This window comes from Armigeres subalbatus, chromosome 2, assembly GCF_024139115.2.
Source record: "Armigeres subalbatus isolate Guangzhou_Male chromosome 2, GZ_Asu_2, whole genome shotgun sequence".
Classification (NCBI taxonomy): Eukaryota; Metazoa; Arthropoda; class Insecta; order Diptera; family Culicidae; genus Armigeres; species Armigeres subalbatus.
In genome coordinates, this window is record NC_085140.1 from 345,933,572 (window position 1) to 345,951,072 (window position 17,501).

Below are 17,501 nucleotides of genomic sequence, written 5' to 3' on the forward strand. Positions count from 1 at the left end.
ACAACTCGTGCTGAAAAAATCATCTTTTTGCAACTTGTTGCACAAACTACTATTATATAGATGATAGATAAGAAGAAGAGAAGACTAGTTGGCCCAGCAGATGTTGTCCTGTATCTTCTTCTTATTATTATTGGCATTACATCCCCCACTGGGACGTTGCCGCCTCGCAGCTTAGTGTTGTCTAAGCACTTCCACAGTTATTAACTGTGAGGTTTCTATAAGCCAGTTAATACCGTCTTTGCATTTTGATATAGAGATGTGCGCCGCCGCGCCACGCCGCCGTTGCCGACAGTTTTTGGCACGCCGCTGCCGATGACGACATTTTTGCATCGGGGCGCCGCCGTTAACATTTTTTTACGCCTTTGGTCTATAATTTTCCACGCCGATTCAAAATTGAAGAAACCCACAGAATTTTCCGTGGAAAATCCGAAGATTTAATGGAATTTCCGTAGATTTTCCCGGTTGATCCTGTTAGAATTCCAGATAATTTTTCGTGGAATTGGTATTCGGTATGATATCCTTAAAAACTCCATACAATTTTCCGTTGAAATTTCAAAAATACCACCGTGAAAAGTAAAATAAACTTCGAGTGTAAATTTCGAAGGATTTCCCATTGAAATCCAAAGAAAATATCGTTGAAATAGATTTTTTGAACGGTGAAGAGTCTTTTGCAAGAACGCCATTTTGTAGAATGCAACATTGCCTAACAAACATTGACGGGAGAATAAAGCGCTTATGTGACTGTTATTGTTCGAAGATGGTCTAGTAGTCTAGTAATTCGAACATATCGAGAGAGAACATATATATAGAGAGAGAAACCTGAACAAAATATGACCAGGACACATCTAAATAGGAAGGTTATTGAGATGTAGAAGGCCCGAATGTATGTATGGATTGGAGGGACCGAGGAAACCATCGGCATAGGGAGAGATATCGATATACAGAACATCGATGGAGACGAGCCAGCCTAGGGGCTGAAAGCCTCATTAATAAAGATACTAAAAGAAGAAAAAGAACATCCAGATATAGAGCATCTACTGTATAGCTAAAATTCAATCTCTATCTGGTAAAAGAGCGAATGTTGCAAGAGAGAAGTCCAGCCCAACAATTGAAATTGAATAAGGCTAGTTTTTTGGCTGAAGAAGGCTATATTTTGTTGATTAAGTGCTTTTTATTAGCTTCCAATGTTTGTTGGGAGAAGATTTATGTGCGGTATAACCGACAGAATGCAGGTTCTCATTGTTTCCTGGCTTTCTGAGGTGATAAACTACAAAGAAACCCCCTGCTTGTCACTTTTATTTTCAATCCAGTTGAAAACCGAAATTGGGGGCTAGCAAAGTTGGATTTTTCTCACAATCCGTACGTTAAACCTAACTTCTGAAGCGGAGCGCAGTGTTCATATCGCGAAGCGCTATTCAGCGCACCACTTCCGAAGTTAGGTTGAACGTATGGATTGTGAGAAAAATCCAACTTCGCTAGCCCCCAATTCCGGGTTTCAACTGGGTTGAGTATATTCAAAAGAGGGGAAGTCGGTGAAGAAACCCTCACTTGCGACATTCGTCCTTACTCCAGATAGAGCTTGAATTGTTTGTTGGTAAGTCCGAAAGTTGTTTGGCCTAATATACTACATTTGGCTGAAACCCATCTAGTCTAAAATTACTTTGCCGAAAATGTCATTTGGTCGAACAGTTCCTTTGGCTGAAAAAAAAAAACAGTTGACCGAATAGCTCAATTACCTAAAAGGGCCATTTGGCAGAAAATGCAGAATATTTGTTTTGCAGAAAGGACATTTTCAGCCCAAGGACTCTCTCTGCTAAACGACCATTTCCACCAAATTAAATTTTCGGCCAAAGGACTTTTTCGGCCAAACGACTATTTCGGCCAAATGACATTTTTAGCCAAAAAAAAACTGTTAGAGCAAAAAAATGTTTCGGTCAAATTACCAATTCGGCCGAATGAGGCTTTCGGCTGTTTGTCGCTTTCCGCCAAATGTCATTTTCGGTCAAACCTGGACAAACGTTTAATTTGGTCTAATGGAATTTGGCTAGAAGACTTTTGGCCTAACCAGTTATTCGAATAAATGGCTTTTCGTCGAATGATTTTCGGCCAAACGACAGGTAGGGCCATTTGGCCGATAGACACAAGGCCGAAAGGTGTTTGGCCGAATATGTAATTTGGCCAAACAAACTATAAAGCCAAAACCCAACCGGCCAACAATTTTATTTAGCTGAAATAGACATACGGCCAAAAATGTCGTTCAGCCGACTGGCCATTTGGCTGAAAAAGTCGTTTGGCCAAAAAGTTGTTTGACTGTAATGGTCGTTTGGCAGAAAGGCCATTTGGTCAAAAATGTTATTTGGCTAAACGGGTGGATATTTTTGACCATATTACCGTTCAGTAATTAACATTTTCGATCAAATGACCCTTTCTGTCAAACATCCATTTCGGCGTAACGACATTTTCGGCCTTATAACCTATTTAGCTAAACGACTATATCAGCCAAATGACGTATTAGGGAGAGCTTTTTTGGCCAAATTACCAATTCGGCCGTACGTTGCTTTGGCCAAATGAATTTTATGGCAAAATCGTTTTTCGTTGAATAACCGTTTTGACCAAACGTTTATTTCGGCTGGATAATTATTGACTAGAGATGGGCAAAACGGATCACTTCGATGAACGGATCCGATCTGGGTCATTCATTCTAATGATCCGGATCTTTCAACCGGATCGGATCCTTAGAACAAAACGCAAGAAGAATGCAAAATAGTAAAACGTTCGTCATTCAGGCTCACATTTTTAAACCGTACTGACAATAACTTCACCCTTTCTTGTTTACTGGCGGATGTAGCACAAACAATGAACTTTTCATTTTATCATATCCCTACAAATAGTAAAATAATTTACTGATCTGGAGAACCGGATCATTTGAAAAATGATCCACGAATCATTCACTCACTTCAGAGATCCGGATCATTTAAACGGTTCCGGATCTAAACGCCCATCTCCATTATTGACCTAACGTATTTTCGGTCTTTCGGCTTTCGCCAAATAATTTTCGGTCAAACGACCCTTCTTCTTTTTAATAATTTTTCATTGAATTTCCGACGAATTTCTTATGGACAATACAATGAATTCCCTGTAGAAATCCAAAAAAATCCGTTTAGATACCAAACGGTTTCCCGTATAAAAAATAAAAAAACACGTAGAAGCTCTGAATAATTTTGGTAAATTCCATAAAATTCCGAAGAATTTTCCATAGAAAATTTGAAAAAATCCCGTGCAAATTCCAATGAATTTCTTATGAAAATTTCGCCGTTGAAACCTAATTTTGTTTTGTTGATGTCTACATTTTGAATAATCTCCCGCAGGAAAACTTAAGAATTTTCTGTGTAAATTTCGAAGAATACTCAACAGAAACTTTCCGTGGATTTTCCGAACATTTTCCTTTAGAAACTGAAACAATTTTCCTTGGAATTTCCACAGTGCTTCCTTGGAAATTATTATAAACAAAAATTATCAAAACTTTAAAGTAGTTGCAATTGAAAGTCCGAAAATAATTTTCAAATTAATATTTTGGAGAAACTCAGAGAATTTTCGAGAGTTCATCAGATTTATCCGACGAAATGCAAAAGATACTCTCGTTGAAGTCTTGAAAACAAAAGAAAAAATGCAGATTTTTTTTTTAAAACAAGCGTTAAAAATCTCCACGCCGATTCACGTTGCCGCCGCCCCCGGCTGAAATGGCTTTCGGCGTGACGCCGAAAACGCCGCCGCCGCCGACGATTTTTGGACCGGCGCACACCTCTATTCTGATATACAAGGCTAACAAGATGATATTTTATGCCCAGGGTAGTCGAGACAATTTCCTGCATAGTTGGCGAAAATGCGCGATATGATCTGCCCATGCGAAAGCTCCATACAATCAGAACTTTAATTTTTTACGATTTACTCAACGTTACTCGTAATTTTCGTATGAAGATATTATACTATCCCATTGGAAACTATAACGAACAAATCGATCCATGTGTTCGTGAGTTATATTAAAAGATATTTTAGTTACCAGATAAAGATTGTCGCTGTCGTCGCTGTTCGGAACATCTTTTGCTGGCGAGGATAGGAGATATAAATGTCAATGAAGGAAAAATACATACGATTTGACAGTTAATTACCACACATGTTTCGGACAGCAGAACAAAGGGAACCGAAGCGACAATCTTTATCTGGTAACTAAAATATCTTTTGTTATATTGCCTCACAGGAACTGTAAACCCATTTTTATATATAGAAGAAAGAAGAAGAAGAAGACTAGAAGAAGATTATTATTACACTGACTGTTCTTTCTTGTTATATATCTTGGCTGTGCATATGCAGCACATGTTTCGAAATGGACAAATTGATATGACATTTTCGAAAAAGAATCCACGTGTCTTGGAGGGACTCGAACCCTCAACCTCCTACTCTCTAGATAGGCGTGATAACCCCTACTCAACAAGACCACTTAAAGGTCACGTTTGCGGAAAGCAATCAGAATCCGAGTACCAACCTCCACCGCCGTTAACTCTTTTTTTTGCAAATTGAATATCTTTCGGATGCATGATTTGTCCAATCTTCACATAGGGTGGGTGTACCGATTGTCGCCATACATAAGAACAACCATTTATGAATAAATAAGAAAAAGGCATGTGGGTGGACTTTATATATCAAGCGAAAGGTTTTACTTCTTGCTCCTTAGAACAGCAGTGAAAACCACAATAAATTTTTTTATAATCCTTAAAATTGATTAATCCATAATACGAACGCATGCACCAGTTGTGGCACTATTCTTAATTTTGATTCCTTATTTGGCAGATCCCATTATTTTCTTATGGGATTGGCCAAATTGGGGCCACTAGTGCGACAACTGGTGCAAAGGACGTCAAAAATTAAGTAAAATAAATTTTCACAATTATGCTTTGCTTGTTTTGGAGGAGATCAAAAGTTTTATCGTATCATATGAATATGCTTTATCGATATGAACTTGGTTTGCGGTGATTTGATTGGCTATTTGGCATATAAATCACTAGTGCGACAACTGGTGCTATCCAGCTTTCCACGCTTGGTAATGGCGGCTTTTTGCTGTGTAAAAATCAATAGGTCACTGTACTGTTTGACACTAGCTGGAGGAAAGCTCACTGGCGTTCCTGGGTGAGGGGAAGGGAAAAAAAGCCTTTTCGCCAGTGAGTTTTCCTCCAGCTAGTGTCAAAAAGTACAGTGACCGATTGATTTTTACATACCGACAAGCCGCCATTACCGAGCGTGGAAAGCTGGATAGCCACGACTGGTACATCTAGCCTATGTGCTTTTACTGTTGTATATCCACAGTCAAGTGAGCACACCTTGTTTATTATTCGAGAGCAAAATCCAAATTCCAAAAATTGTAGAGGCTATCGTCAACATTATTCATGATGCAATTGGTGTATAATTTACTATGACACCATAAAACCATAATCCAATCATAAAATGTATAATCGAAAACCGATTAGTGGAAAAAATATGTTTGATATTTTTCTATGCCACAATAGTAAGAAATTTTAGATCGATTTCTATATAGTCCTCGACTCGGCTAAGAAATAAAATAACATTGAAATCAAAAATAAACTCTTTACGGTATAGGACCCTATTTGGCATGGAAAGGATGCCTAAAAGCGAAACAAAAACATCACATATCGAGGCAGATGGTTTTCGTATCTGCACCACCTACCTGAGCATCATGCATAGTGGATTTTTGGACCTACATACTTATGTATGTAGATACAGACATCCTTTCGTGACCTGTTTCGGTGTTTTTCTTCTCCGCCGCCGCCGTCAGATGATTTCCAGGAATTTGAAACTGTTTTCAGAGACGATTACCAGCTGGTGATTTTTTGGTATTTTTTGGGACACCTACCTGCCATGGCTGATTTCATTGATTATTTTTGTATTTCAGAGAATAGGGGAACTGTTTCCATTTCCGTCTCACTAAACATATATATTCACGAACCGTGCTCACTGCTGAAAAAAACTACTAAAATAAATAAAAATTAAAATTCCTTTCCATTGTTTTTTTAAGTGATGAATGATGGAATAAAATACATATCTAGGAGCTGTAACCCTTCGCTATAACTGAACGAAGTTTATGTTTCAGGGGGTAGTCGTATCTTCAATGAAATTAGCACATTTTAGCTTCTATGCGATATTGGGGATCTCCATTGCGTTTGATGAAGAAATTCAAGTGTTTTATCGCTGAAACTGGTTATGGATTTTGTTTCTGTCTGACTTTGCGTCCCGCGTCGTTCAAATATAGTAATCACTTATCTTTGCGTTTTCTTAACTTCAGCAAGTAAAATATATTTCACAGTAAAGATTAGTGATTACTGCATTTGAAGGACGTGGGACGCAAAGTCGGATTGAAACAAAATCCATAACCAGTTTCCACGATGGAAGATATTTAACCTTCCTACAGTGTTCGGGTTAATATAACCCGAGTCGTACTTTCAACTAGCAATAAGTTTTTAACGCAACGAAGTAAAGTTCTGAAACTAGCCAGGACCTTTGAGACCATGTGTATGATTTAATGTCCAGATATGTTCAAATCGGATGTTCAAAGTTCTCCGAATCGTCCTGGAGTTCAAATCAACAAATATTGTTTTTCACCCAAAAGTCCAAATCATTTTTTTTAGTTCCTAATTTTTTTCCTGGCTTTTTTTGACAAATACCGGTATTCGGTTGTTGGTGGGGTCAATACCGGTATTTGTCAAAAAAAGCCAGGAAAAAATTTAGGAACTAAAAAAAATGATTTGGACTTTTGGGTGAAAAACAATATTTGTTGAAAGCTTTTAAATGTTAAAATCATTGCTTATTGAGTTGGGTAAAGTGAAACTTTGATTAGAAATAACATACGGAGCGATTCATTTCTAAATCAACATCGGATTTTGTTTTATTTGTATCTTTATGATTATGATTTTTAATCGGATTTTGTTGGCAATGTTGCCAGTGGAATAGTCTTACAACGCAACGCAACGCAACGCAACGCAATGTTGCCAGTGGAATAGTAAAAACTACTCTTATGACAAGTGAATACATTCCACTAAAAGCTCAAAATAATTGTCTTATCAGGCCTTACACGTTAGTCCCTTGAACGAGCACACGAAAAGTGGCGACATAAATGATTCGGCATGCAACAACCTCATTAATATGCATCCAAAAGTGACCTCTAAATAGCTCTGCTGCCGTTTCCCAAGTAGATACGTCGCAATCTATCGTACAATATTCTATAAAATTAAGTGTTGAAACACTTAAAAGTTGAACTAACGTCATCGCTATTTACTGAGCTGACAAAGATCATCAACATCGATACGGACAGCACCACAGTGTAATTGTATTTTCCTCCGTGTTGTTTTTCGCCAATTATTTACAATCCTCTAGCGTAAGCTTAAAATAAAATAAACATGTACCAAGACATTCGTGACCACATATAGCGCTGTATCACTAATGTAAACTATTTGAAATGTTATTGACAAAATGACTTGGGGAATCAACTCAAACTTTCACGACGCCACGATAAATACGATTAATTGTCACTCGAGGATTTCAGCTGGCATCAAATAATTTCGAAAACTCTCTCAATGCCGCAGCCATTTGATAGCGTAGGATAGGGGTTGAGGGTTCGGGGGATGTTTGCAAATCTCACTCATCGGAATGTTACAAATGGAATGCACTCAATTGAACCCACGCTTTGCGATTTCATTTCAGGACGGGTTCAGAGGACATTGGCAGAATACGTACTGCGTGGAGATCAAGCCCAAACAAGGTTGGTCCCTGGACGATATTTGCTATAACGATGGATTCACTCGGGATCAGCTGTTTGGAAACTGGGAAGGCGATCAGCAGCTCGTGGATCTGAAGTGCACATCAAAGTGTCGATTCTGTTTGTTTCAGTATTCGAAGGTAATTATGGCCCTGAACAGATTGTGCTTATTGAATAAATTGAATTGATTTATGTTCACTGTAGCAGAAATATTGCTTATTTGTCATAAGATGAATCTAGTACTTCATTTAGTAGTGGAGATTTGTAAAGGAATAATCAAATGGTGGAAGCAAATTGAATATCGCTTTAACTCAATAATGAAGAATAAAAAATCCCATTTAATGATTATTACTTGTCTTATGACAGATAGAGACATTCCACTAATCAAAGATCTTCAAATAATTTTCTATTCATATTTCTTTTCTATTTCAGTTACATAAAAAAATGATTGAAAAAATCAGTAAATATTGTCCGTCGGATTTATTCTCTGGGTAAGTTTATAAATACTGGGACTGCATTGCGATTTAGGCGTACATTTTTCTTTGACCAAACCAAACATTATTTCAACAACGCTTTAAGAATAGGTCGTACATATGTCCAAAGGGAGCCGTTTTGCTTCCTTACTCTTTCGATTATTACAGATCTATACTAAAGTTTATTTCATACTTCTTGGCAGATATCTAAAGATTATAGCTTTGAGAGCTCGGAACTGAAAATGTTTGCACAATTCTCAAAGCAATCTAGATTTCATCGATTATTTTTTGACGTAGGACTACATCTGTGTTTTCTATATCGGGGTACACTTTGCGATTGTGAAAAATGAGGAGCGTCACAAAAATATGATATAGTTTGAACGTTTTCACCCGTTTCTCGGTGGATTTTTTTGGACCGCTTCATCAAGGAAAAGTCAACGCTTATATGTTATTATTATTATTATTTATTCAGACTAAGGCCGAAGTGGCCTGTGCTGCACATAAAAGACTTCTCCATTCAGCTCGGTTCATGGCTGCACTTCGCCAACCACGCAGTCTGCGGAGGGTCCGCAAGTCGTCCTCCACCTGATCGATCCACCTTGCCCGCTGTGCACCTCGCCTTCTTGTTCCCGTCGGATCGTTGTCGAGAACCATTTTCACCGGATTACTGTCCGACATTCTGGCTACGTGCCCGGCCCACCGCAGTCTTCCGATTTTCGCGGTGTGAACGATGGATGGTTCTCCCAACAGCTGATGCAACTCGTGGTTCATTCGCCTCCTCCACGTACCGTCCGCCATCTGCAACCCACCATAGATGGTACGCAACACTTTCCTTTCGAAAACTCCCAGTGCGCGTTGGTCCTCCACAAGCATCGTCCAGGTCTCGTGTCCGTAGAGAACTACCGGTCTTATAAGCGTTTTGTAGATAGTCAGTTTGGTACGGCGGCGAACTCTATTCGATCGGAGCGTCTTGCGGAGTCCAAAGTACGTACGATTTCCAGCCACTATGCGTCTCCGAATTTCTCTGCTGGTATCGTTATCGGCGGTCACCAGTGAGCCCAAGTACACGAATTCTTCAACCACCTCGATTTCGTCACCACCGATAGAAACTCGTGGTGGGTGGCTCACATTGACCTCTCTTGAGCCTCTTCCTATCATGTACTTCGTCTTCGACGTGTTGATGACTAGTCCAATCCGTTTAGCTTCGCTTTTCAGTCTGATGTAGGCTTCCTCCATCCTTCCAAAGTTACGTGCCATGATATCAATGTCGTCGGCGAAACCAAATAACTGGACGGACTTCGTGAAAATCGTACCACTCGTGTCAATCCCTGCCCTTCGCATTACTCCCTCCAAAGCGATGTTGAATAGCAGACACGAAAGACCATCACCTTGCCGTAACCCTCTACGGGTTTCGAAGGGACTCGAGAATGCCCCTGAAACTCGAACTACGCACATCACCCGATCCATCGTCGCCTTGATCAACCGTATCAGTTTACCCGGAAATCCGTTTTCGTGCATTAGCTGCCATAGCTGGTCCCGATCGATTGTATCATATGCGGCTTTGAAGTCGATAAATAGATGATGTGTGGGCACGTTGTATTCGCGGCATTTCTGCAATACCTGACGTATGGCGAACACCTGGTCTGTGGTAGAGCGTTCACCCATAAATCCCGCCTGGTACTGCCCCACGAACTCTCTTGCAATTGGTGTTAGTCGGCGGCATAAAATTTGGGAGAGTACCTTGTAGGCGGCGTTCAGCAATGTGATTGCGCGGTAGTTGCTACAATCCAGCTTATCGCCCTTTTTGTAGATGGGACACACAACACCTTCCATCCACTCCTGCGGCAGAACCTCATCCTCCCAAACCTTGGTAATTATCCAATGCCTCACCACCGTGTTTAAACAGCTCTCCTGGTAGTTGGTCAACTCCAGGGGCTTTGTTGTTTTTCAGCCGGCCGATCTCCTCCTGGATTTCCTGGAGATTCGGAGCCGGAAGTCGCATGTCCTGCGCGCGTACTCCTAGGTTCATTACCATACCGCCACCGTTGTCTGCCATATCGCCATTCAGGTGCTCTTCGTAGTGCTGCCGCCACCTTTGGATCACCTCACGCTCGTTCGTAAGAAGGTTCCCGTTTATGTCCTTACACATATCGGGCTGTGGCACGTGGCCCTTACGTGAACGGTTCAACTTCTCATAGAACTTTCGCGTGTTATTAGCGCGGTACAGTTCCTCCGTCTCTTCACGGTCTCGATCTTCCTGCTGGCACTTTTTCCTCCGGAAAATCGAGTTTTGTCTGTTCCGCGCCCGTTTGTATCGTGCCTCGTTCGCCCTCGTGCGGTGTTGCAGCAATCTCGCCCATGCTGCATTCTTCTCCTTAACTAACTGCTCACATTCGCCGTCATACCAGTCGTTTCTCTGATCCGGAGCCACCGTGCCTAGTGCAGCGGTTGCGGTGCTTCTAATGGCGGATCGAATATCTCTCCAGTCATCTTCAAGAGATGCAGCGCCTAGCTGCTCTTCCGTTGGGAGTGCCACTTCCAGCTGCTGCGCGTAGTCTTGGGCTAGTCTACCGTCTTGTAGCCGCCCAATGTTAAGCCATGACGGACGACTCCGACGCGTGTTGATCACCGTCGAGAGTTTTGAGCGCAGACATACTGCGACGAGGTAGTGGTCGGATTCAGTATTCGCACTGCGGTAAGTGCGTACGTTCGTGATGTCGGAGAAGAATTTACCGTCGATTAGAACGTGGTCGATTTGGTTTTCCGTTACTTGATTAGGTGATTTCCATGTGGCCTTGTGGATATTCTTACGGGGAAGAAAGTGCTTCGGACTACCATTCCGCGGGAGGGTGCAAAGTTTATGCATCGTTGGCCGTTGTCGTTCGATACGGTATGCAGACTATCCGGTCCGATGACCGGTCTATACATTTCCTCCCTTCCTACCTGAGCGTTCATGTCACCGATGACGATTTTGACGTCCCGCAGTGGGCATCCATCGTATGTCTGCTCCAGCTGCGCATAGAACGCTTCTTTCTCGTCGTCAGATCTCCCTTCGTGTGGGCAGTGCACGTTGATGATGCTATAGTTGAAGAAACGGCCTTTTATCCTCAGCTTGCACATCCTTGCGTTGATTGTCTGCCACCCAATCACGCGTTGGCGCATCTTTCCCAGCACTATGAAGCCGGTTCCCAGCTCGTTGGTGGTGCCACAGCTTTGGTAGAAGGTAGCCGCTCGATGCCCGCTTTTCCACACTTTCTGTCCTGTCCAGCAGATTTCCTGCAGCGCTACGACATCGAAGTTGCGGGGATGTAATTCATCGTAGATTATCCTGTCGCAACCTGCGAAGCCTAGCGACTTGCAGTTCCATGTTCCAAGCTTCCAATCGTGATCCTTTATTCGTCGCCTAGGTCGATGTCGATTATATCGAGTCGTATTATCTCGTCGTATCTATGTCGTTCGTAATTGTTGTTTTTGAAGGCGGCTTATTGAGCCTGCGCAAACCTCCTGTCTCGTCGGAGGGCCGTCGTGTCAGGGCTGTTTAGCGTCCCAACTAACACCAAGACTTGGGCTTGTTCGCTTCGAGCGACACACGGTCACTTTGGCGGAGCCTACTTGCGGATACATGTAGCATTTTATGGAGGTTTGACAGGGCCCACTTTCAAACTCCACCACATCCTAGGCAGGCGCCACAACTCGCAGATGGCCTGGGGAGGGATCGTTAAGCCCTTGGACATATGTAGTCCCTGCTGCCCACTCGCTTATATGTAATATACTGAAAATATTGATTTTCAATTACACATACATTATCGATAAATGTATAAAAATGTAGGTATGATTGAACCAACCAATCCCGTTCGTGCATCGCAGGACACGAACAGGCATCAAAATCGAGCAACGAAGGCGAAGGTTGTGCGGTCGTCACCGATTGCTGATGAGAATTTACCCTAAACAATGGCGTCCGCCGTTGGGAATAATGGTCGTTTGGCATAATAAATTAAAATAGCACATTCTCAGACAAATTTCTATTCTAATAATTCCTAGAAGATCATCCTCCAGAACATATCATTCTCTAATAACTCGTTTATATATGCAATTATTTTATTTTCTTGAATTTTTATATGAATATTTTTTTCAAATCAAACGGTTACTCGGTATAATTAAAAAAGTTGTTCCTTTCTTCAAACCACACGTTTGCTCGGTGCAATGCGAAAGGAGACGTCATTCTTTCTTTTAAATCACGTGATTGCTCATGAGAAGGCAACATAATTTAAATCACGAGCTTTTCTCGGTGTAGAGATTATTCATTCTTTTAAATAACGTCATTGCTAGAGGTAAGACAAAAGAGTGAATGATGCATTCTTTTAAAGCACGCATTTGCTCTGTACAATACGAAAGGGGAGATTGTTCCTTCACTTAAGTTACGTGATTGCAAGGAACAAGGCAAAATATTTAATGTGGCATTCTTTTGAAGCACGTGCTTGTTTAGTGCAATGCGAAAAAGGAGATTATTCCTACTTTTAAATTACAAATCAACTGCAGCAGACGGGGCTACTCCGTTTGGCATAAAACTGTTTGGCATAAAGCAAAGAAAATGATCTTATTTTCGATAATCATATTCTTTGCGGAAGTTAATCATAGACTTTTTGATATTCACAATCAAGAATGAACGCGTGCTTTGAAAAGGCATCATTAAGGTAATTGGGGAAGGGTCGTTTGGCCGAAACCCATTCGGCCGAAAGCTATTTGGCCGAATGCCACTAGGTCGAACAAACCATTAGGCCGAAACCCATCTGGCCGAAAGTCATTTGGCCGAAAGGGTCATTTGACCGAACGGGTCATTAGGCCGAAAGGGTCATTTGGCCGAAAGAGTCGTTTGGCCGAAAAGGTCATTAGGCAGAAAGGGTAATTTGGCCGAAAGGGTCATTAGGCCGAAAGGGTCATTTGGCCAAATTGAACATTTGGCCGAATAGGTCATTTGGCCGAATAGGACATTTGACCGAATAGTTCATTTGAAAACTTAGAAATAAGGAGTGAGAAGAGAGACGTCTCAATTCTCATTCCTGATTTCTCACTGTAAAAAGTGAGAAGCGTGAAGTGAGTAGTAAGTCGTCTCACTACCCGCTTCACATTACTCACTTTTCATAATGAGAAGTGAGAAGTGAGACGTCTCACTACCTACTTTGTACTACTAAATTTTCACAGTGAGAAGTGAGACTCATTTCTCACTTTTCACTGTAAAAAATGAGAAGCGCGAAGTGAGTAGGGAGACGTCTCACTATTCATTTCGCGCTTCTCACTTTCTACAGTGAGAAGAGAAAAATGAATAAAGAGAAGTGAGACGTCTTACTACTCACTTCTCATTTTTAACTTTTAACAGAAAAAAGTGAGAAATGAGGAGGGAGAAGTGAGACGTATCACTTCGCACTCCTCATTTATCACGTATCGCTGTAAAAAGTGAGAAGCGCGAAATGGGTAGTGAGACGTCTCACTACCCACTTTTCACAGTGTAGAGAGTAGTGAGACGTCACACTTCTCACTTTCCATTTTTTTCTTCTCACTGTAGAAAGTGAGAAGGGCGAAATGAATAGTGGTACGTCTCACTACACACTTCGCGCTTCTCATTTCATACAGTGAGAAGTGAGAAATCAGGAGTGAGAAGTGAGACGTCTCACTACTCACTCTTCATTTCTCACTTCTCACTGTGAAAACTGAGTAGTGCGAAGTGAGTAATGAGATGTTTCACAACTCACTTCGCGCTTCTCACTTTTTACAGCGAGAAGTGAGTAGTGAGGTGTCTTACTACTCACTTCAAGCTTCCCACTTTTTACAGTTAGAAGTGAAAAATGAGAATGTGTCTCATTTCTCACTTTTCAAATGACCTATTCGGTAAAATTTCCTATTCGGCCAAATGATCTATTCGGCCAAATGTCCAATTTGGCCAAATGACCCTTTCGGTCATACGACCCTTGCGGCCAAATAACCCTTTCGGCCAAATGACCCTTTCGGCCGTATGATCCTATCGGTCAAGTCTTACTATTCGGCCAAATGGTCCTATCGGCCAAGTGACCCTTTCGGCCAATTAACCCTTTCGGCCAAATGATCCTATCGACCATGTCTTATTATTCGGCCAAATGGTCCTATCGGCCAAATGACCCTTTCGACCAAATGACCCTTTCGGCCTGAAGACCCTTTCGGTCAAATGACCCTTTTGACAAAACGACCCTTTCGGCCAAATGATCCTTTCGGCTAAATAACCCTTTCGGCCAAACGATCCTTTCGGCTAAATGGCCCTTTCGGCCAAACGACCCTTTCGGCCAAATGACCCGTTCGGCAAATGACGCGTTCGGCCAAATGATTCTCGGCCTATCAGTATGTTCGGCTAAATGATATATTCAGCCAAACAACTTTCGGCCTAGTGGCATTCGGCCAAATGGCATTCGGCCGAATGGTATTCGGCCAAACGGCCCATCCCCGAATTGTTTACGCGAGTCTCGGAGTTGTTGAGTTAGTGAACGCATAAGTAAATCGATTTTTTTCAGAGCCAAAAGTTTTACATAAGATAAGGAGAGAGTTCCCTCCGGTCAGTGAAACCTAGCATAGTCGACTCACCGAACGTTTTTGTATGAGAATAGTTTTGGTTCATATACTGCAACCAACTGCGATTTGAGACAATCCTAAATCTATATACACCTGCAATATTGTATTGGGGAATTTGAATTAAATGGGCCTGAATGTTGCTTTTGATAGAAACTACATATGCCACAAAATGTCTTGAGCATGTCTACACAAGATACACATTTGTTTGTTGAATGTGAATATTATTGTTTGAATACAATATTGAAACAGTTATGTGTTACTTATTTGTCAGATGGGAATTAGGGGTTAAACAGCTCCCAAGGATGTTATCGATCATTTAGTAATTTGCGTTCGTTCATTTAGTAGTTTTTCAATAACTCATTCCAGAAGGCACATTCAAAGTTAATTGCCTATATGCCGGGTATTAAGCCACCCGGTGTGGAAATTAATTACTATGTCTGAAACTTGATTATGCATATGTACAACATGTGATAGATTTAGTTCGGAAAAGGTATTGGAGGGTAACCGCCCCTTCGGTGGGGTTTGATCCCACGACCCCAGTTCGCATGACAGGTGCTTTCCCTACTAAGCTACGAAGGACCTCCGTCGTCCTCCGCAGCTTAGCGGGTACTGATGAAACCAAATTCCCAGCACCAGGTACCAGCCGATCTCTCGCAATACATTTTCAGAACCAACTCTCTCAAATGTATTTTTGTACACATGTCAACCAAGTAGGATGAGTATTTAGTATTGTCCGGCTCCTACACACTTGCTTCATCAGCAACGGCGCTCAATGAAGTAGGGTTGTGTGAGGTTGTGCCAGTTTGGTCGTCAGATCCCAACACGACCACACAAGCGAAGAGATCGCCACTCGAGTTCAGCACATTCAAAGTTAATTGCCTATATGCCGGGTATTAAGCCACCCGGTGTGGAAATTAATTACTATGTCTGAAACTTGATTATGCATATGTACAACATGTGATAGATTTAGTTCGGAAAAGGTATTGGAGGGTAACCGCCCCTTCGGTGGGGTTTGATCCCACGATCCCCCCACGATCCCAAGTGTGTAGGAGCCGGACAATACTAAATACTCATCCTACTTGGTTGACATGTGTACAAAAATACATTTGAGAGAGTTGGTTCTGAAAATGTATTGCGAGAGATCGGCTGGTACCTGGTGCTGGGAATTTGGTTTCATCAGTACCCGCTAAGCTGCGGAGGACGACGGAGGTCCTTCGTAGCTTAGTAGGGAAAGCACCTGTCATGCGAACTGGGGTCGTGGGATCAAACCCCACCGAAGGGGCGGTTACCCTCCAATACCTTTTCCGAACTAAATCTATCACATGTTGTACATATGCATAATCAAGTTTCAGACATAGTAATCATTCCAGAGGCTGAATTTCAAAACGTGTTGTATGGTGGACTTCTAGTGCGAAGGTTTTTATACAACTCTGCCTAATGGTTTGTTGTTAGAATTCAACTAATAACGGAGTTATAGCGCTAGTTGCAGTAACCTAAACTAAATTATTGGAATTTTGTTATCATTTAGTCTAAGTTACTGAAACTATAGTTATAACTTCATTACTAGTGAAATTCAAACAAAGAACCATAAGACAGAGTTGCAGAAAAACTTTCGCACTAGAAGTCCACCATACATAATATATATTTGAAATAGAGCTTCTGGAATGAGTTATTGACAAACTACTAAATGATCGAACGCGAATTACTAAATGATCGATAACATCCTTGACAGCTCCTTGCCGTACTCTGCGGCTCACGACACCTAGCGCAATCGATTCCTTGGAAATTTAGTACAACTTTGTTTTATCCACGGCACTTGTTTGCGATTTGAAAAAATCCATTAAGGGTAACTTTTGTCGGATAATTCACACTGTGGAACCCATAAGTGCATCGCATAGCGTCTAGTCTAGCTTCCCCTTAGGATGACCACCAAACGCCCCAGCTTTAACGATGGGCTTCACACAACCAATGACAGTTGTTTATGGGTTTTTACAGTAGAGCAACAGAGGAGGGGATGGCGGCCATGTTTCTGACAGATAACAATGGGTTTTCCCATTGGAGGAAAGAGCAGAATTGGCATCGACTTTGCGAATCCTGAGCCACTACCCAGTCTAAACAAAATCGTATATGATATCACATAAGATGCTAAAATGGAGGCCATATAGGTACTTCCCCATATAACATGTACGTATATTGCCTCCACTTTCGAATATTATGTTGCATCATTTACGATTTTGTGTAGACTGTTTAGGTGTTTTGACTGGCTTCGTGGCGGGTGCTTCTTCTTTATTCCAGCTTGCGTCGGTAATGGTTGCAGCCAAGATTTTTTTATGTACAGGTTATCCGATTTGTCAATATCCCCAACTCAGCCATCTTGGATTTTTGTATGGAATTTATGCTCGTTTGTTTAGGGGCTGTCCATAAACCACGTAGACTCTTGAGGGGGGTTCGAAAAAAGTCTACGTTAGTCCACGAAGGGGACGGGGGGTTTACCAAAAGTTTACGCAGACTTTTTTTTTTTTTTTTTTGGAAAAAATTTATACAACAGCTTTTTGAGAGGTTCACTTGATTGATTTTTTTTAGATTTTCCCGTTATTTTGCAAGAC

The 17,501-nt window shown here is 41.5% G+C and overlaps 1 protein-coding gene across 4 annotated transcripts in view; it reads left to right on the forward strand.

The window, feature by feature from the left end:
* LOC134212895 (inositol-pentakisphosphate 2-kinase) overlaps positions 1-17,501 on the forward strand; it is a 507,776-nt gene that overhangs the window by 458,388 nt on the left and 31,887 nt on the right. For all 4 annotated transcript variants that reach the window (XM_062691194.1, XM_062691192.1, XM_062691191.1 and 1 more), the window contains 2 exons: positions 7,771-7,965; positions 8,258-8,316. In XM_062691194.1, coding sequence (XP_062547178.1) covers positions 7,771-7,965; positions 8,258-8,316 — 254 coding nt within the window. The remainder of the gene's footprint in view (positions 1-7,770; positions 7,966-8,257; positions 8,317-17,501) is intronic.